This window comes from Heterodontus francisci, chromosome 36, assembly GCF_036365525.1.
Source record: "Heterodontus francisci isolate sHetFra1 chromosome 36, sHetFra1.hap1, whole genome shotgun sequence".
Lineage (NCBI taxonomy): Eukaryota > Metazoa > Chordata > Chondrichthyes > Heterodontiformes > Heterodontidae > Heterodontus > Heterodontus francisci.
Window position 1 is genome coordinate 51,941,431 of NC_090406.1, and position 20,698 is coordinate 51,962,128.

The 20,698-nt window shown below is 44.2% G+C and overlaps 1 protein-coding gene across 1 annotated transcript in view; it reads right to left on the reverse strand.

The window, feature by feature from the left end:
* Positions 1–287: 287 nt before the first annotated feature.
* The window catches only part of LOC137351424 (cystinosin-like), a 60,171-nt gene continuing 39,760 nt past the window's right edge, over positions 288–20,698 (reverse strand). The window contains exons 7-11 of the mRNA XM_068015870.1: positions 15,662–15,761; positions 13,116–13,235; positions 9,280–9,450; positions 7,658–7,775; positions 288–1,819 (exon numbers count right to left, since the gene is read on the reverse strand). Coding sequence (XP_067871971.1) covers positions 1,677–1,819; positions 7,658–7,775; positions 9,280–9,450; positions 13,116–13,235; positions 15,662–15,761 — 652 coding nt within the window. The 3' untranslated portion in view covers positions 288–1,676. The remainder of the gene's footprint in view (positions 1,820–7,657; positions 7,776–9,279; positions 9,451–13,115; positions 13,236–15,661; positions 15,762–20,698) is intronic.

Below are 20,698 nucleotides of genomic sequence, written 5' to 3' on the forward strand. Positions count from 1 at the left end.
GATCCATTGAGGGAGTAACCCCGATTTGCAAGCCCATTTTAGACAGGCACCTCAGCTATTTAGAACTTGACAACTTAAGATAGCAGGCAACAAAGGTCGGGGAAGGTGCGGGGGGGGTTCAGGGTGGGTAACTAACCTGCCTGGTTTTTGATTGAGGAAGAGTTGGAGCCGACAGTGAAAACCTACCATTACAATCTCAAAACAACCATCAAGTTGGTGTGGCTGAGAACAGAGACTGAGGAAACTTCTTACTTGCTGCTCAGGCGAGGAAACAAAGTCAGATTTCATTAAGAAAAAAATTTAACACTTTTCATTTGACAAATGGTTTACATTTTGAATTTACAGATTAGCAAGAGTATAAAAGTTATGAAGCTTTACTGAGCAGCAATCCATAAAAAAGGATTTCCGTTGATGCCATGGATCCAATAGAGACAATGAAACTGTCCAAGTGTGTATCAAACACTTGAGAAGATGTATGAAGTGCAGGAACAATAGCTTCACCAAAATCCAACCCCCAGAGTGAGGGGTAAACTCAAATCCATCAAACCCAAATCCACTCAGCTCCATGGAATCAATTTCAAACCAAATCGTAAGAGACACAGGAGTTCTTTGAACAATGATTCCTGAGTGGAGGGGGTGGACAGTTTAAAATAGGGGCATTTACCCACAATCATCATTGACGAACTGTCTCCAGGCAGTGTAACTGTTAAATTGGTATGTGTTACCTCCTGAAGACAAATCCCAGTATTCTTTTCTAGCTGAATATACATTTGCAGAGTGGGTTGACAAATTTGTACGTGCTGTTTCAGTACTGCATCCAGCAGAGATCACGAAGCATCATGAATCTAATGCAACCCAAACGCGCACTCTGCCAAGACTTTATCACCCTCTCCTAGCACAAATTGGGTAGTACGCAACTAAAGTAATTTTTTTTTATTCATGGGATTTGGGCGTGGCTGGCTAGGCCAGCATTTGTTGCCCATCCCTAATTGCCCTTGAAAAGGAGGTGCTGAGCTACCTTCTTGAACTGCTGCAATCCATGTGGGGTAGGGATACCCACAGTGCTGTTAGTGATTAAAGAGCTAAGATTTTAACCTAAGAATGCTTCAACCATTCCCACTCCCATTAACACCAAAAACCAGTCTAATTGTTGGATTTGAATTCAAAGATACTGAAGACTGCCTCACCTTCAGTGATGGCCTACTCATACTGCAAACCGATTACACTTTCATTTCAACGTCATTCCACTGGGCTTAAGAGAAATCCCACAGATTTTAAAAAGTGTTCTATGGATGTGAGCAATGCTAGCAAGGCTGCAGGTGCGGCTCAGAACTGGTGGGTTCCAGTGAGTCTGAGGGGATGGCGGGCCTGGGCCTTGGAGATGATGGTGATCAAGATCCAACAGACATAAGATTTTTGGAATGAAAAACAACTGCTTCCAAAGGAGAAACTGGAGACTTGTAACAGCTGAACCTCCAGTCATAATGAAAGAAACACTTCTATGTCTTCCATTTTTAAAAAAAGTGCCTCGGTTTTACCGAATGACATACTGCTATTGCTGTTGTTCCATTCACAAGCATTATTGATTATTTTTGCGTGAAGTTCTTGCGAGTTATACTTTGTCCAATGAATGGTTGCCAGAGCCTGTGTTTCTGCTGCGTTGTGCATGAACAGTCTCAGTTCTCTGTATTCAGTGGCCCGTAGTCGGACTTGCGTCTGTACAAACAATAATGCTGCACGATGAAGAAAATATCAAAAATCATCGAGAACAATCCAAGGCCAAATTTGGTTGGGTCTCCAAAAATCAGCAACCATTCATCTGCAACAAAAAACAATAATTTCAGCGTGAGCAGGTCCAATGTCAACCAACAAGCAGTGTTAAAGTGTAGACCAGGACCAGCCTGCATTCCACATCTAGACCCAAGGAAACACCCCCTGGCCAAGAAATAGACCTGTGCTGCCCATTATCCACTTGGCGAACTGTATACAAGGGTCGTCAGTAAACTTCAGGAATTGCTCTGCAAATCTAGAGGAAAGACTTGACATGATATGGTGTACCTTCCTTAGAATAAAGCTTTATTTACCCAATTGATCCACTAGATCACTATCCACTGCCCAGTGTAGCTTTGACTAGCATCATGTTGATAGGTTACTAATCTCGCTCTCTGCCTTTCCCACCCTTTTATCCATTAAATCCTGAGACTGCTCAGCCCAACCCACTCAGCTCCAAAGCCCTTTCTGGCAGCTGGAAATGCCTTGGTAAAAACTCACTAAGTCCAGGTCAATCTTAAGTTAGCCAACAGATGTGTTGGCTCTTAACTACTTATTGCCCATCCCTAGCTGCCCTTAAAAAAAAAAACGGAGGTTGGACATCCTCTTCAATCACTGCTGATAGCATGAACTCAACTGAGTGGCTTGCTGGGCCACTTCAGAGGGCAGTTAAGTGTTGACTATGTTAGAGCCTGGAGTTACATATAGACCAGAACAGGGAATGACAGTATGTTTGCACCCTAAAAGGACAGTGAACCAGCTGGGCTTTTACAACAGTCTGACAACTTTTTTAAAAAAAAACTGATTTCACGTTCTCAAACTATCACAATGCAACTTGAACTCATGTTCTCTGGAGTATTAGTCCAGTAATTTAACCACGACAATAACATGCCCACTGTTACTAAAGAGAGCCAGCAGGTTCCAAAATGAAGCACGGCACTGAACTACTGCACAGTTTGAGGATATTTCAAGATTTTATTAAACCAGTACCAAGAATAATGTGAGCTGATGCTCTAATTCATTGCATGAGGAGATGGAGAGACAATGCTACAAACAGTAGCTTCTCAAGATAGTTCTGGTCTTGAGAGAGTATTTGTCTAGGACAAAAACTCTGGCACGGGCAATGAAATGGAAGAAAAACCTTGTCTGCATGGAGGTAAAGTGTTTTTCGGAATATAGGAGGCCAATCAGCCCCTCAAGCCTGTTCAATCAGATCATGGTTGATCTGTATCAAACCTTTGTTCCTTAGTCGTTAATATACACACCTCACAAACATAGCTTTAAAAAACTGAATAGCGCCAGAGAGCGCCAGCATGGACTCGATGGGCCGAATGGCCTCCTTCTGTGCCATAAATGTCTATAAAAATCTGTCAATCGCTGTTTCTATATTGTTAATTGACTCCCAGCTCAATAGCTTTTTGGGGGAAAAAGGTCCAGATTTCCATTACCCTTTGTGAATGTGCTTCCTGAACAGCCTGGCTCTAATTTTAAGTTTATGTCTCTTGTTCTGGATTCCCCAAGAGGATTAAATTTTCTATCTAAACTTTCAAATTCTTTAATCATTTTCAGCAAATTCAACAAAGGGGGACCAAGGGATTGATTAAGAAGGGGAAAATAGAGTGAGAGAGCAAGCTTGCAGGGAACATAAAAACTGACTGGTATGTGAAGAGAATAAATTAGTGAAAATTAGTACAGACAGAAACAAGGAAATTTATTATGGGGAACAAAGAAATGGCTGACCAACTAAATGCATACTTTGGTTCTGTCTTCACAAAGGAGGACACAAATATCATACCAGAAATGTTGGGGAACACAGGGCTTAGTGAGAGAGAGGAACTGAAGGAAATCAGTATTAGTAGAGAAATAGTGCTGGGGAAATTGATAGGATTGAAGGCCGATAAATCCCCAGAGCCTGATGGTCTGCATCCCAGAGTACTTAAGGAAGTGGCCCTAGAAATAGTGGATGCATTGGTGGTCATCTTCCAAGATTCTATAGACTCTGGAACAGTTCCTACAGATTGGAGGGTAGCTAATATAACACCATTATTTTAAAAGGGAGGTAGAGAGAAAACAGGGAATTATAGACCAGTCAGCCAGACGTTGGTAGTGGGGAAAATTCTAGAGTCCATTATCAAAGATTTTATAGCAGAGCACTTGGAGAACAGTGGTAGAATTGGACAGAGTCAGCATGGATTTACGAAAGGGAAATCATGCTTGACAAATCTACTAGAATTCTTCGAGGATGTAACTAGTAGAGATGATGAGGGGGAGCCAGTGGATGTGGTTTATTTGGACTTTCAAATGGCTTTCGACAAAGTCCCACATAAGAGATTAGCGTGTAAAATTAAAGCGCATGGGATTGGGGGTAGTGTATTGCGATGCATAGAAAATTGGTTGGCAGACAGGAAACAAAGAGTAGGGATAAATGGGTCTTTTTCCGAATGGCAGGCAGTGACTAGTGGGGTACTGCAGGGATCGGTGCTAGGATCCCAGCTATTCACAATACATATTAATGATTTAGATGAAGGAACTAAATGTAATATCTCCAAATTTGCAGATGACACAAAACTGGGTGGGAGGGCGAGTTGTGAGGAGGATGCAGAGAGGCTTCAGGGTGATTTGGACAAGTTGAGTGAGTGGGCAAATGCATGGCAGATGCAGTATAATGTGGATAAATGTGAGGTTATCCACTTTGGTAGCAAAAACAGGAAGGCAGATTATCTGAACGGCTATAAACAGAGAGGGGAATATGCAGTGAGACCTGGGTGTTCGCATACACCGGTCGCTGAATGTAAGCATGCAGGTCCAACAGGCAGTAAAAAAGGCAAATGGTATGTTGGCCTTTATAGCGAGAGGATTCGAGTACAGTGGCGCAGTGGTTAGCACCACAGCCTCACAGCTCCAGCGACCCAGGTTCAATTCTGGGTACAGCCTGTGTGGAGTTTGCAAGTTCTCTCTGTGTCTGCGTGGGTTTCCTCCGGGTGCTCCGGTTTCCTCCCACAGCCAAAAGACTTGCAAGGTTGATAGGTAAATTGGCCATTATAAATTGCCCCTAGTATAGGTAGGTGGTAGGGGAATATAGGGACGGGTGAGGATGTGTTAGGAATATGGGATTAGTGTAGGATTAGTATAAAATGGGTGGTTAATGGTCGGCACAGACTCGGTGGGCCGAAGGGCCTGTTTCAGTGCTGTATCTCTAAATCTAAAGGAGCAGGGATGTCTTGCTGCAATTATACAGGGCCTTGGTGAGGCCACACCTGGAATATTGTGTGCAGTTTTGGTCTCCTTATCTGAGGAAGGATGTTCTTGCTATAGAGGGAGTGCAGTGAAGGTTTACCAGACTGATTCCTGGGATGGCGGGACTGACATATGAGGACAGATTGAGTCGGTTAGGATTATATTCGCTGGAGTTCAGAAAAGTGAAGGGGGGTGTATCTCATAAAAACCTATAAAATCCTAACAGGATAGATGCAGGAAGAATGTTGCCGATGGTGGGGGAGTCCAGAACCAGGGGTCATAGTCTAAGGATACAGGGTAAACCTTTCAGGACTGAGATGAGAAATTTCTTCACCCAGAGAGTGGTGAGCCTGTGGAATTCGCTACCACAGAAAGCAGTTGAGGCCAAAACATTGTACATTTTCAAGGAGTTAAATATAGCTCTTGGGTTTAAAGGGATCAAAGGATATGGGGGGAAAGCGGGAACAGGTTAGTGAGTTGGATGATCAGCCATGATCATAATGAATGGCGGAGCAGGCTCGAAGGGCCGAATGGCCTACTCCTGCTCCTATTTTCTATGTTTCAACACCTTGATTAGATCACACCTCGAACTGCTATATTCAAAGGAATACAAGCCTAGTCTATATTAACCCTTTTAGCCTCAGTATCATTCAACCTGCACAACACTCTCTCCACAACCAAAATATCCTTCCAGAGGTGTAGTTCCCAGAATGGACACAGTATGTCAAATGGAGTTTAACCAGAGCTGTATATAAACAAACATAACATACAGCCCCAACATTCCTTTAGCCTTTAGGGAAAAAATAAAAGAATACGAGAGTAAACTAGCCAGGGTCAAAACAGATTGTAAGAGCTTTTACAAATATATAAAAAGGTGGGTAGCTAAAGTAAATGTTGGTCCTTTAGTGGGAGAGACAGGAAGGAGGTCGGGAAATGACATATTAGATATTGAGAGTAATCAAGGGGCAAGAGACAGGAACTTAAGGTAATTAATATCAGCCAAGAAAACGTATTGGAGAAACCTAACAGATTAAAAGCCAATAAATCCCCAGGACATGACGGCCTACATCCAAGGGTTCTAAAAGAGGCAGCTGCAGAGATAGTGGATGCACTGCTATGGTTTTCTAAAATTCCCTAGATTCTAGAACAGTCCCAGCAGATTGGAATTTAGCAATTCCCCCTCTATTCAAGAAAGGAAGGAGAGAAAACAGGCCAGTTAGCCGGACATCGGTTGTTGGGAAAATTCTTCTTCTTTTGGGCCTCCTTATCTCGAGAGACAATGGATACGCGCCTGGAGGTGGTCAGTGGTTTGTGAAGCAGTGCCTGGAGTGGCTATAAAGGCCAATTCTAGAGTGACAGGCTTTTCCACAGGTGCTGCAGAGAAATTTGTTTGTCGGGGCTGTTGCACAGTTGGCTCTCCCCTTGCGCCTCTGTCTTTTTTCCTGCCAACTGCTAAGTCTCTTCGACTCGCCACATTTTAGCCCCGTCTTTATGGCTGCCCGCCAGCTCTGGCGAACGCTGGCAACTGACTCCCATGACTTGTGATCAATGTCACAGGATTTCATGTCACGTTTGCCGACGTCTTTATAGCGGAGACATGGACGGCCGGTGGGTCTGATACCAGTGGCGAGCTCGCTGTACAATGTGTCAAAATGCTGACATCTATTAAGGAAGTCTTAACAATGCACTTAGAAAATCATAGTATGTTCAGACAGTCAACATGATCCTGCTCCTATTTCTTACAAAAAAAAACTAAGGACATAAGTCCATTGGCTTTTAGTGATGTCAGTACTTGGATCCCGAAATCTTTCTGCTCTTCCAGAATTCTCAGCTTCTCGCCATTTAGAAAATAATGTTTGTGTGGTGGAGGGTGATTGGTCACTGATTGGGTAGCGCGAGTGGCTTTCTGGATCACTACCCCCAACACGGGGAAGCTGCTTCGGGAGCACTTCTTGTACATCAGTGGATTAAATTGCGCAGCAGCATCCAGACGTCAGTTAAGGTGACAGGCGTGGTGGCATCTGCCTCTGCTACAGAGACTGGGGGCAAAACGTGAACAGGGTTTCAAAGCCTTAGAGGGGATGCAGAGAAGTCTAGAATGGGACCAAGGATGAGGGACTTCAGTTATGTGGAGAGGCTGTAGAAGCCAGCTTTATTCCCCTTGGAGGAGAGAAGGAACAGAGGTTTGATACAGGTGTTAAAATCACAAAGGGATTTGATGGAGTAAATAAGGAGAAACTGTTTCCAGTGGCAGAAGGGTCAGTAACCAGAAGTGACAAATTTGAAGTAATTGTTAGAAGAATCAGAGGGAAAATGAGAACTTTTTACACAACGAGTTGTGATCTGACATGCACTGCCTGAAAGGGTGCTGGAAGCAGTTTAAATAAAACATTCAAAAGGAAACTGAACAAATACCGGCAGTGAAAAAAATGACAGGGCTTTGGAGAAAGAGCAGGGGAGTGGGATAGCTACTAATTAGAAGGAGCACGACAGGATTTCTGTTGAGTACGTGGTGTAGAAGAGAGATGGTAACATGAGCAGCCAGTGTTTAAGGGATTCTGATCCCAGCACTCACTCACACAGCACGACTGTTCACAAATTCAGCTATTTCAGAGCAAATATTTCATTCCCAGGTCAGCTCAACCATTACCATTGTTATAAGACTGTAAGAACATCTGCACGATGCTGAAACTGCCTCCAGTAAAATCTAAAAGCACATTCCCAATGGACCAACCAACTGTGCTCTTCCTTCGATAATTCATGTAGGCCTGAAGAGAGAGAATCAAATCAGTAACATCTTGTTCAATCAGTAGATGATGAATCACCACTTAGAAAAACAAACAGGACACACTTCAAACACTTTGCAGTGAGCCTCCAGAAGACGTTGCAGGCTGGTGTGGTGGGCACTGACTCTCTGTATACCCTTAAAATGGATTTGGACCATTTCCTAACTGGGGCAGAGATCAAACCATTTAGAGAGAAGGTGTCTTTAACAAATTTAATCACTTGGTCCAGGTGATTTCCTGGACTGGTTTCCATCATCGGAAGGGGTCAGAGGGGAATTTTCCAGAGCACTTTTTCCCCTTATTGGCCCTGGGTCTTTCTCCTTTTTGCCTCTCCCATGGGATTACATGGACTGAGGGAAAAAGTTTCTAGTTACAAAGCTACAGCTATCATGGTGTGGGACAGGCCTGATAGAGCAGCTGGCCTTTTCCTGTTTGTATGGTTATTAGTGCCCCAACACATTGCAACCTTCTCCCTCGACAACTTGTACGTATATAGCACCTGCATCATAAAACGTCCCAAGGCACTTTACAGGAGCATTATAAAATGAAATATGACATGGAGCCACATAAGGAGATATTAGGTCAGATGACCAAAAGCTCAGTAAAGTGGTAAATTTGAAGGAGTGTCTGAAAGTAAGAAAGCAAAGTGGAGAGGCGGAGAGGTGTAGGGAGGGTATTCCAGAGCTTCGTGCTGAGACAGCTGAAAGCATGGCCACCAATGGTGGAGTGAATAAAAGTGGGGGTGCTCAAGAGGCCAGAATTAGAGGAGCACAGATATCTTGCAGGTTGTGGAGCTGGAGGAGATTACAGAGATGGGGAGGGGCAAGACCACAGAGGGATTTGAAAACAAGGACTAGAATTTAAAATCAAGATGTTGTTTGACTGGGAGCCAATGTAGGTCAGTGAGCACAAGGGTGATAGTGGAAGGGGACTTGGCGCGCGTTAAGACGTGGACAGCAGAGTTTTGGATGAGCACAAGTTGACGGAGAGTAGATGTGGGAGACCAGCCAGGAGTGCACTGGAATGGTCAAGTCTAGAGATAACAAAGCCCAAAGCTTGAAGGCAGCAAAGTAACCAGAATCAGTGAAGCTGATATCAGCACTCTATCCATTTGTAAAGGACATCGAATCCAATTGCTGCTAAACAGGAAACCTTTCAATCATTCTTCAGATTGCTGCTACCTCCCAGAGGTCAGTGTCAGGGTTAAACGCCTCAGCATTCTCATACTGTTATATACCAGAAGCCTCGGAGAAGTTGTAGGTGGGAGAAATCAATGAAAACCTTGATTGGACTGCAGGATTCACCACTTACTGACATCGGGCAACATATCAAAGCAGCAAAGTCACAGCAACCCCGCCACCCCCCCCACCGTGCTGTACCCCGCACTGTGCAGAGACCACCCCCCCTCCCCGTGCAGACACCTTCCCCCCTCCCCCACGCTGCACAGACATCTCCCCACCACCACCACCCCACCCCGGCCACCTACCTGGGGTATATATTTGATGAGCGTGATTACGAGTTTGATGTAGGAGTAGTAGTAGAGATACTGCAGCCACGTGAGTTTGTCAGCTAAGGTCACAAACAAGATGATGAGAGCGAAAAGCCAGGCAGCCACCAGCAGTCCAGTAGCAACCTTCGACACTTTCTGCTCCCCTCTCTGCGTGACGCAAATACAGGAGAGGTAGTCAGAATGCAGCATTACCATAAACCAAGACTAAGAATAAGTCAGCTCGCAAATGCCAAAAGCAAAGATCAAAACATTAAACTAGAAGAGCCCAACCCAAAATTGGGGAGTTATCCACCACCCCCAGCCCCACACAATCAGGGAATGAAGATGACTTGTCAGGTCATTAACTTAAATGAATCTTTTGATCAGAGTGCAGATAGAGGGAACGCAATGGATGTCATACATATGGATTATCAGAAGACATTTAAAAAGGTGCTACATAAGAACTCGTACAAAAATAAAGGCGCATGGTATTAAAGGGAATGCAGCAGCATAGACAAAGTTGCTGAGGAGACATAGCAGAGAGCTGGGGCAAATGGCATTTGTCAAAGGGCTCATGGGTGTACCCCAGGGATGTGCGCTAGGACTACTTATTTTCAGTTGATGTAAACAATTTGGTGACAGATGAATGATACAAATTTTGCTGATACTAATTCAAGGGGTGTGACAAGGTGCGAGGAAGAGTGCAAGAAATTGCAGGAGGGCACTGGCCAGTTAGAGGAGTGGGCTGATTGATGGCAACTGCAGTTCAGAATTAGAATTAGAACATTACAGCGCAGTACAGGCCCTTCGGCCCTCGATGTTGCGCCGACCTGTGAAACCATCTGACCTACACTATTCCATTTTCATCCATATGTCTATCCAATGACCACTTAAATGCCCTTAAAGTTGGCGAGTCTACTACTGTTGCAGGCAGGGCGTTCCACGCCCCTACTACTCTGTGCGTAAAGAAACTACCTCTGACATCTGTCCTATATCTATCACCCCTCAACTTAAAGCTATGTCCCCTCGTGTTTGCCATCATCATCCGAGGAAAAAGACTCTCACTATCCACCCTATCTAACCCTCTGATTATCTTGTATGTCTCTATTAAGTCACCTCTCCTCCTCCTTCTCTCTAACGAAAACAACCCCAAGTCCCTCAGCCTTTCCTCGTAAGACCTTCCCTCCATACCAGGCAACATCCTAGTAAATCTCCTCTGCACCCTTTCCAAAGCTTCCACATCCTTCCTATAATGCGGTGACCAGAACTGCACGCAATACTCAAGGTGCGGCCTCACCAGAGTTTTGTACAGCTGCAGCATGACCTCGTGGCTCCGAAACTCGATCCCCCTACTAATAAAAGCTAACACACCATATGCCTTCTTAACAGCCCTATTAACCTGGGTAGCAACTTTCAGGGATTTATGTACCTGGACACCAAGATCGCTCTGCTCATCTACACTACCAAGAATCTTCCCATTAGCCCAGTACTCTGCATTGCTGTTACTCCTTCCAAAGTGAATCACCTCACACTTCTCCGCATTAAACTCCATTTGCCATCTCTCAGCCCAGCTCTGCAGCCTATCTATGTCCCTCTGTACCCTACAACACCCTTCGGCACTATCCACAACTCTACCGACCTTCGTGTCATCCGCAAATTTACTAACCCACCCTTCTACACCCTCATCCAGGTCATTTATAAAAATGACAAACAGCAGTGGCCCCAAAACAGAACCTTGCGGTACACCACTAGTAACTAAACTCCAGGATGAACATTTGCCATCAACCACCACCCTCTGTCTTCTTTCAGCTAGCCAATTTCTGATCCAAAGCTCTAAATCACCTTCAACCCCATACTTCCGTATTTTCTGCAATAGCCTACCGTGGGGAACCTTATCAAACGCCTTACTGAAATCCATATACACCACATCCACGGCTTTACCCTCATCCACCTGTTTGGTCACCTTCTCGAAAAACTCAATAAGGTTTGTGAGGCACGACCTACCTTTCACAAAACCGTGCTGACTATCGCAAATGAACTTATTCTTTTCAAGATGATTATAAATCCTATCTCTTATAACCTTTTCCAACATTTTACCCACAACCGAAGTAAGGCTCACAGGTCTATAATTACCAGGGCTGTCTCTACTCCCCTTCTTGAACAAGGGGACAACATTTGCTATCCTCCAGTCTTCCGGCACTACTCCTGTCGACAATGACGACATAACGATCAACGACAACGGCTCTGCAATCTCCTCCCTGGCTTCCCAGAGAATCCTAGGATAAATCCCATCTGGCCCAGGGGACTTATCTATTTTCACACTTTCCAAAATTGCTAACACCTCCTCCTTGTGAATCTCAATCCCATCTAGCCTAGTAGGCTGTATCGCAGTAATCTCCTCGACAACATTTTCTTTCTCTACTGTAAATACTGACGAAAAATATTCATTTAACGCTTCCCCTATCTCCTCTGATTCCACACACAACTTCCCACTACTATCCTTGATTGGCCCTATTCTAACTCTAGTCATTCTTTTATTCCTGATATACCTATAGAAAGCCTTCGGGTTTTCTTTGATCCTATCCGCCAATGACTTCTCGTGTCCTCTCCTTGCTCTTCTAAGCTCTCCCTTTAGATCCTTCCTGGCTAGCTTGTAACTCTCAAGCGCCCTAACTGAGCCTTCACGTCTCATCCTAACATAAGCCGCCTTCTTCCTCTTGACAAGAGCTTCAACTTCTTTAGTAAACCACGGCTCCCTCGCTCGACAACTTCCTCCCTGCCCGACAGGTACATACTTATCAAGGACATGCATTAGCTGCTCCTTGAATAAGCTCCACATTTCGTTTGTGCCCATCCCCTGCAGTTTCCTTCCCCATCCTACACATCCTAAATCTTGCCTAATCGCGTCATAATTTCCTTTCCCCCAGCTATAATTCTTGCCCTGCGGTATATACCTGTCCCTGCCCATCGCTAAGGTAAACCTAACCGAATTGTGATCACTATCGCCAAAGTGCTCACCTACATCTAAATCAAACACCTGGCCGGGTTCATTACCCAGTACCAAATCCAATGTGGCATCGCCCCTGGTTGGCCTGTCAACATACTGTGTCAGGAAACCCTCCTGCACAGTACAGAGAAATATGAGCAGTACATTGGGGAAAAAAAAAAGTGAATCAAATTCTGCACTGAACAGTAAAATTTAGTGGAGAAACAGAGACCTGGAAATGCAAACACAGGGGTTTGACAGAAAATGGGATTCTGTGTTTTATAAAGCAGCATATGGAATATAAAACAAGTGCTGAGTTTGTACGGACATTGGTTAGGCCACAAAAAGTTGTGTGCAGTTTTGGATACACCATCATAAAAGGAGCCTTGGAAAGGGGACAGTGAAGATTCACTGGAATGTTACCAGTAATTCAGAGATATGAAGGAACATTGGAATTTTGGAGCTCCTTCCCCAACTGGAACAGAAGTGGCCAAGGGGGCAGGTTAGTGTCTAGTAGAGGGTCACAAAATTCAGAAAGGTTGAGCAGGTAAATCGTATGAGATATCATTGTTTGACCAAGGAGGAAGAGATTCAGCATTTACATATGAATGACAGGGAAATTGGAAGCAAAGTTTTCCGTGCTGTTAGAATAGAGAAGACCTTACCACAAGAGGCTACTGGGCAAGAGACTAACTTTATTTGAAAGGGAATTGGAATAGGATATGACCACACCAGGTAAAACAGACAGGGAAAGGACAGGAGAATGGGATGCGTGCTCCAGCTGATGACCTCACAGTGCTATAAATCCTGAAACCAAAAGTAACAAACCTCTCAGAGGCTGACTGACCTCATACAAACAACACTGACAGATTGTAAGCACAGTTAACAGGATTGCATGGAGACTGAAGAAGACGTCACTGCCTTCCACTGGGTTCACCCCATCTGGGTTGTTCTTCAGGAACTGTTTCTGAAAAAGTAGGTAACAGATTTAGCACATTCATGGCAATGAAATTAACAGTATAATCTGGCATTAAACTGAGGTCTTAATCACATCAGAACTCAGTCAGAGTCAGATATAAAACCACTATGTACAATTCACCAACTGTAAATACACATGATTTGTTGCTCATTACCAAAAGCCTCAACTAGACCAGCACAGAACAGTAAACCCCTTCCAAATGATGCTCACCTTACAATTGGTTGGGCATGCCAGGCCATTGAATCAGCCTCACTAGTCAGCCAATTATCTACATATCTACCCAGAAGGAGAGGAGACCCATTCACACAATCTGGAGCGCACATGGAGCAATTTATCAGGAGGGAGGGTTAAGGTGAGAGGGGCAAGGGTACAGGAGACAATGGTGGAGAGGGGCCGACAGCAGTGCCGGTTCGGGAATTAGTGGAACTCTGGTCTGTAGTGACAGTCATTCTGCCCAGATAGTGCAACCGATGGGGAAAACAATTGTGGTGATGCAGGGCTTGAAAAAAAATCTCAAAAATGGATAGAACAGAAGCAATGAGGAAAATTTATTAGCTTGGATAGAGGATTAGCTAACCAACAGAAAACAGAGAGTCGGGATAAATGGGTCCTTTTCTGGTTGGCAAGGTGTAACTAGTGGGGTGCCACAGGGTTCGGTCCTCGGGCCCCAACTATTTACAATCTATATTAATGACTTGGATGTAGGGATAGAAGGTACTATAGCCAAATTTGCTATTATAGTTGGGATAGTAAGTTGCAATAAAGAAATAAGAAATTTACAAATGGATATGGATAGGTTAGGTGAATTTGCCAAAATTTGGTAGATGGAGTTTAATGTGGATAGGTGTGAGGTTATCCATTTTGGTCGGAAGAATAGAAAGGCAAATGATCTAATTGGAGAGAAACTTCAGAGAGCTTCAGTGCAGAGGGATCTGGGTGTTCTCATGCATGAATCGCAGAAAACTAGTATGCAGGTGTAGCAGGTAATAAGGAAGGCAAATGAATTTTGGCATTTATTGCTAAAGGAATACAGCATAAAAGTATCTCTTGTTATCTCTTGCCCCACCCCCGCTTTACTTGCTTATAACCTTTCACATTTCTAATATTTGCCAGTTCTGAAGAACTGCCCTCCATACCAGGCAACATCCTGGTGAACCTCCTCTGCACCCTCTCCAAAGCATCTACATCCTTTTGGTAATGTGGTGACCAGAACTGCACGCAGTATTCCAAATGTTTCCAGCACTCTTTGTTTTTATTGCAATCTATATTTGCAAAACTTTGCAATACAAAGTTAGGTGGGAAAGCAGGCTCTGAGAAGGATGCAAAGAAGCTGCAAAAGGCTATAGACAGGTTAGGAATAAAAACAAGAAATGCTGGAAATACTCAGGTCTGGCAGCATCTGTGGAGAGAGAAGCAGAGTTAACGTTTCAAGTCACAGACTCTACATTGTATAAAGCTCCTCAACTAGCAGTAGTCTGTTTTGAGCCAATGCTAAACTGGACTCTCATTTTAACAGTCAACCCTTAGGCAGAAAGGAATGAGTGGGATCTTGATGCTTTTGAAGAATGAAGATCAGCTAACTACGTGAGTAACCTACTTATCTTAACTTCTCATAATGGATCCTCTACATACTGTAACGAATAAAGTATAAGTTTAGGAATGAAGACTCCTGCAAAGGAGCCACATCACCAATTGTCCAAGTGATCTGTGCTGCAGTTAAATCTAGACAGTAACATTTCGTAAATGCAAGAGAATTGTTTCACATGACAGTCTTCCACATAACTACCAATTGAAATCTGATAGCAATATACCCAGAATGTGGCTGTGGAAAATCCTTAAGGGGACACTCATTTAAAACTGAGATGCAAAAGAATTTCTTCTGAGGGTAGTGAATGATTGGAATTTGCTACCCCAGAGAGTTGTGGATGCTAGATCACAAAGTATTTAAAGAGGAGGTAGATAGATTTTTGAAATATCAGGGGAGTTGAGGGCTATGAAGAGCTGACACGAAAGAGGAGTTGAGGTCTGGGGCAAATCAGCCATGATCTTACTGAACGGTGGGGCAGGCTTGAGGGGCCGAGTGGCCTATTCCTGATACTTGTTCTTATATTCTTAACCTGCTCAGTATAGTTTCCTCCTGCAAGGTGAGGTACAAACTTACCACCACGGGTAAAGAACAGGGGAGTGGGGCTTCCAAAAGCCAGCATGAAGGGCTGAATGGCCTCCTTCTGTGTTGTATGATTCTATGATTTAAAGAGCTAGGAATCCCACCCTGTTCTTTCTGGTTAAGATTTTGAAAGAGGTTTCTGTTAGTGGTAATACCCCCACTTCAGTAACTTGATCATGTTCTTCACTGCTCCCCAAAGAACAATTCCTGAAATAATCTCAGCACTTGGGAAAAAGTTAAATGTTACCTTAATATATGGAATCCAGAAAAGACCAATGTTAAACACTCCATATGCAATGTGACCTGTCAGATTAAGTGCCAGGAAATCAAAATTCAATCCAACCACACTGAGAAAGAGAGAAAGAAATAAGTCATGGAGTAGCACCCTCCACAATTTTAAAATTAATCTGCTTACAACACAGGTCTAAAGGAGACAATGGGATCACTGATGCAAAAACTGTCAAACATTAAATTCTACATGTTTAATTTTGTATGAAAAACACAAGGTTGCAGGCAGGCTTGGAACAATCTACCTGTGCTATGCATTAGACAATATAATCTATCATATGGAAAATTGCTGGTAGTCAAAAAGATTTCTCACATTGCTTTGTAATTAAATGGTGTTCACATGTCTCCTGCCTGCCCAAATTATCTGGAGTTACGCAACACCCCAACACCACTTGGAACATGAAGACCTCAATTCTTGTGTCCAAGAACTTTGAAAATTATTGGGCAAAGTGTGCAAGATCTGACAACTCCAGTCTGCCTTCAAAACCATCTCAGAGTAGGTTTTAGTTCCAGCTTGGGGTTAGCCTCGTAGCGGGGAGGCAGATGAAAACATATAGTTCAGAGCAGCAGTGGGAGCAGTCCCAGGCCAAACGGCAGCACTTTACACCCACATTGTGTATTGATAAATTTCTAATGGAAATACACAATTATAATGTTCAACCATCTCAAGAAACAAAGTGCTGCTTAGATTCACTTATTCCATTGTTGACCAAATTCACAAACTGTAAGCATGCTTCCCAAGCATCAACTGATGGATTATAAACGACAAATGTATAAGAACAAGAATTCTAGTCACGTGAAGTTACCTTTTTATTCATGGGATTTGACCTTCGCTGGCAAGGTGAACATTTATTGCCCATCCCTAATTGCCCTTGAAAAAGTGGTGGTGAGCTGCCTTCTTGAACCATTACAGTTTATATGATACAGGTACACCATCAGTGCTGTTTAGGCAGGGTGTGCCAGGATTTTGACCCAGTGACAGTGAAGGAACGGCGATATAGTTTCAAGTCAGAATGGTGCGTGGCCTGGAGGGGAACTTGTAGGTGGTGTTTCCACGCATCTGCTGCCCTTGTCCTTCTGATAGAGGTCTTGGGTTTGGGAGGTGCTGCCAGAAAAAAGCTCACATCTGGGACAATTAAAAAAAAAGTTAACCTCACATGGCAGGAACTCTAGTTCTTGTTGTATGTGCGTTTTAGAATCTCAGTGTTGCTTAAAAAGTAGGCCATTCATTTACATACTGGCCAGACTAGATATCTGAAGTTTGAGCTCCAACAAAGCTCACGGCAATAATAAACACCAAGACTGCTATTATTGTAAGCACTGGCCTGGAAAAGTGCTTCACACCATCTCACTCAGGAAATTATGCCGAAGGAGTTTAAAGGAGGGTCTCAGAATAGCGCCGAAAACTTGGAGGGCGTCAAATGCTTGAACCAACCTTTCACAGACACGAAAACAGACTGATGAATTTGCAGACACCAACACAGCATAAATTCAAAGAGCTAATTACAGAACGTTAAGTAAAATGCAGCCCATCAGTCTGAGGTTTATCAGTAGCCATCTACTCACTAAGTTCCTTATCCTACACAAATGGAGGTCAAAGCTCAATGCTGCAACCTTAGTCATTAGTGAACTACAGCTGAGCAGACACTGGGGACAGCCAATAAATGGATGGTTGCCGAGTGAAAACAGGTCTGTCGGAAACAGCAATTCAGCAACTTACACGGGCAGCAGTCACCAAGAGCATTCAGCCATATAACTTTCAGCAGACATGCATTGAACAGCTAAACTGACATTATCTCAGGATAATAAACTTCATAATTTGTGCGAAATTATTATGACCAAACATTTTATAATAGCTTGGCATCAAATTGCCATTTCCTCTCTTTTTCCGATAGCCCAGAATTTGCTGGAGTGGGATAGCTCACAGCAGGCCGGTTAGTGAAACTGGATTCTGTACCCTGCAGCTCAAAATATTTTTGCTGTTCAAATTGCTGGCGGTGAGCCAACATGGCACAGTGAGGACAATGAGGCATCTGGGACCTTGGGGAGCAACAGGTCAAATATACCTCCTTAACCAATGAGATTAAACGATTGAGAACATAGAACATAGAACATAGAAAATACAGCACAGAACAGGCCCTTCGGCCCACGATGTTGTGCCGATCCTTTGTCCTCTGTCAAGGACAATTTAATCTATACCCCATCATTCTCCTTTATCCATATACCTATCTAAAAGCCGTTTGAAAGTCCCTAAAGTTTCTGACTCAACAACTTCCCCAGGCAAGGCATTCCATGCCCCGACCACTCTCTGGGTAAAGAACCTTCCCCTGACATCCCCCTTATATCTCCCACCCTTCACCTTAAAATTATGACCCCTTGTAACGCTTTGCTCCACCCGGGGAAAAAGTTTCTGACTGTCTACCCTATCTATTCCCCTGATCATCTTATAAACCTCTATCATGTCACCCCTCATCCTTCTCCGTTCTAATGAGAAGAGGCCTAGAATGTTCAGCCTTTCCTCGTAAGACTTATTCTCCATTCCAGGCAACATCCTGGTAAATCTCCTCTGCACCCTCTCCAAGGCTTCCACATCCTTCCTAAAATGAGGCGACCAGAACTGCACACAGTACTCCAAATGAGGCCTTACCAAGGTCCTGTACAGCTGCATCATCACCTCACGGCTCTTAAATTCAATCCCTCTGCTAATGAACGCTAACACCCCATATGCCTTCTTCACAGCCCTATCCACTTGAGTTGCAACTTTCAACGATCTGTGCACATAGACCCCAAGGTCTCTCTGCTCCTCCACATGCCCAAGAACCCTACCGTTAACCCAGTATTTTGCATTCGTGTTTGTCCTTCCAAAATGGACGACCTCACACTTTTCAGGGTTAAACTCCATCTGCCACTTTTCAGCCCAGCACTGCAACCTATCCAAGTCCCTTTGCAGACGACAATAGCCCTCCTCGGTATCCACAACTCCACCAACCTTTGTATCATCTGCAAATTTACTGACCCACCCTTCGACTTCCTCATCCAAGTCGTTAATAAAAATCACAAACAGGAGAGGACCCAGAACTGATCCCTGTGGCACGCCACTGGTAACTGGGCTCCAGGCTGAGTATTTACCATCTAAGACCACTCTCTGCCTTCTATCAGTTAGCCAATTCTTAATCCAACTGGCCACATTCCCCACTATCCCATGCCTCCTGACTTTCTCCATAAGTCTACCATGGGGGACCTTATCAAATGCCTTACTAAAATCCATGTACACCACATCCACTGGTTTACCCTCATCCACTTGCTTGGTCACCTGCTCAAAGAATTCAATCAGGCTTGTGAGGCAAGACCTACCCCTCACAAAACCGTGCTGACTGTCCCGAATCAAGCAGTGTCTTTCCAGATGCTCAGAAATCCTATCCCTCAGCACCTTTTCCATCAACTTGCCTACCACCGAAGTAAGACTAACTGGCCTGTAATTCCCAGGGTTGTTCCTATTCCCTTTCTTGAACAGGGGCACAACATTTGCCACCCTCCAATCACCTGGTACCACCCCCGTCAACAGAGAAGATGAAAAGATCATTGCCAGCGGCTCTGCAATTTCATCCCTTGCTTCCCATAACATCCTTGGATATACCCCGTCAGGCCCGGGAGACTTGTCTATCTTCAAGTTATTCAAAAACCCCAACACATCTTCCCTCCTAACGAGCACTTCCTCGAGCTTACCAGTCTGTTTCACACCGTCCTCTTCAGTAATACACCCCTTCTCATTCGTAAATACCGAAGAGAAGTACTCATTCAAAACCTCACTTATCTCTTCCGGCTCAACACACAGTCTCCCGCTATTGTCCTTGACCGGACCTACGGTCCCCCTAGTCATCCTCATATTTCTGACATACGCGTAAAAGGCCTTGGGGTTTTCTTTTATCCTACCCGCCAAGCATTTTTCATGCCCTCTCTTAGCTCTCCTAATCCCTTTCTTCAGATCCTTCCTGGCCATCTTGTATCCCTCCAGAGCTATGCCTGTGCCCTTTTTCTTCAACCTTATATACGCATCCTTCTTCTTCCTAACAAGACTCTCAACCTCTCTTGTCAACCACGGTTCCCTCACATGACCATCCCTTCCCTGTCTGACAGGGACATGCTTATCAATGGCCCCTACTATCTGCTCCTTGAAAAAGTTCCACATTTCGACCGTGCCCTTCCCTGCCAGCATATGCTCCCAACTTATGCTCCTCAGTTCCTGCCTGACAGCATCATATCTACCCTTCCCCCAATTGTAAACCTTGCCCTGTTGCACATACCTATCCCTCTCCATTACCACAGTGAATGCTACAGAATTGTGATCACTATCTCCAAAGTGCTCGCCCACCAAGTTGGAAGTTGGAAGGACTGAGAAGGGTAAATTAGGATCAAGTCAGATACAAAGAGAAATAAAGTATTGCAAAAGAAAGCTTGGATTAAGAGAGAAAGAGACAGAAGGAAAAGTACACAAAAACCCTGAATAACAAATGCCCACACTTTTAACTGTTCTTTGAGCCAGAGAGGTTGATTGGCAGTCATTAACAATTATCACATTAAAAGGGTACTTGCGCTATTGATTTTTTAAAAATTCGTTCCTGGGATGTGGGCGTCACTGGCTAGGCCAGCAATATTGTCCAAACCTAATTGCCTTTGAGAAGATGGTGCTGAGCTGCCTTCTTGAACCGCTGCAGTCCTTGTGGGGTAGGTACACCCACAGTGCCGTTAGGAAGGGAGTTGCAGGATTTTGACCCAGTGACAGCGAAGGAACGGTGATATAGTTTCAAGTCAGGATGGTGTGTGGCTTAGATGGGAACTTGCAGGTGGTGGTGTACCCATGCATCTGCTGCCCTTGTCCTTCTAGGTGGAAGAGTTTGCAGGTTTGGAAGGTGCTGTCGAAGGAGCCTTGGTGCGTTGCTGCAGTGTATCTTGTAGATGGTACACACTGCTGACACTATGCCGGTGGTGGAGGGAG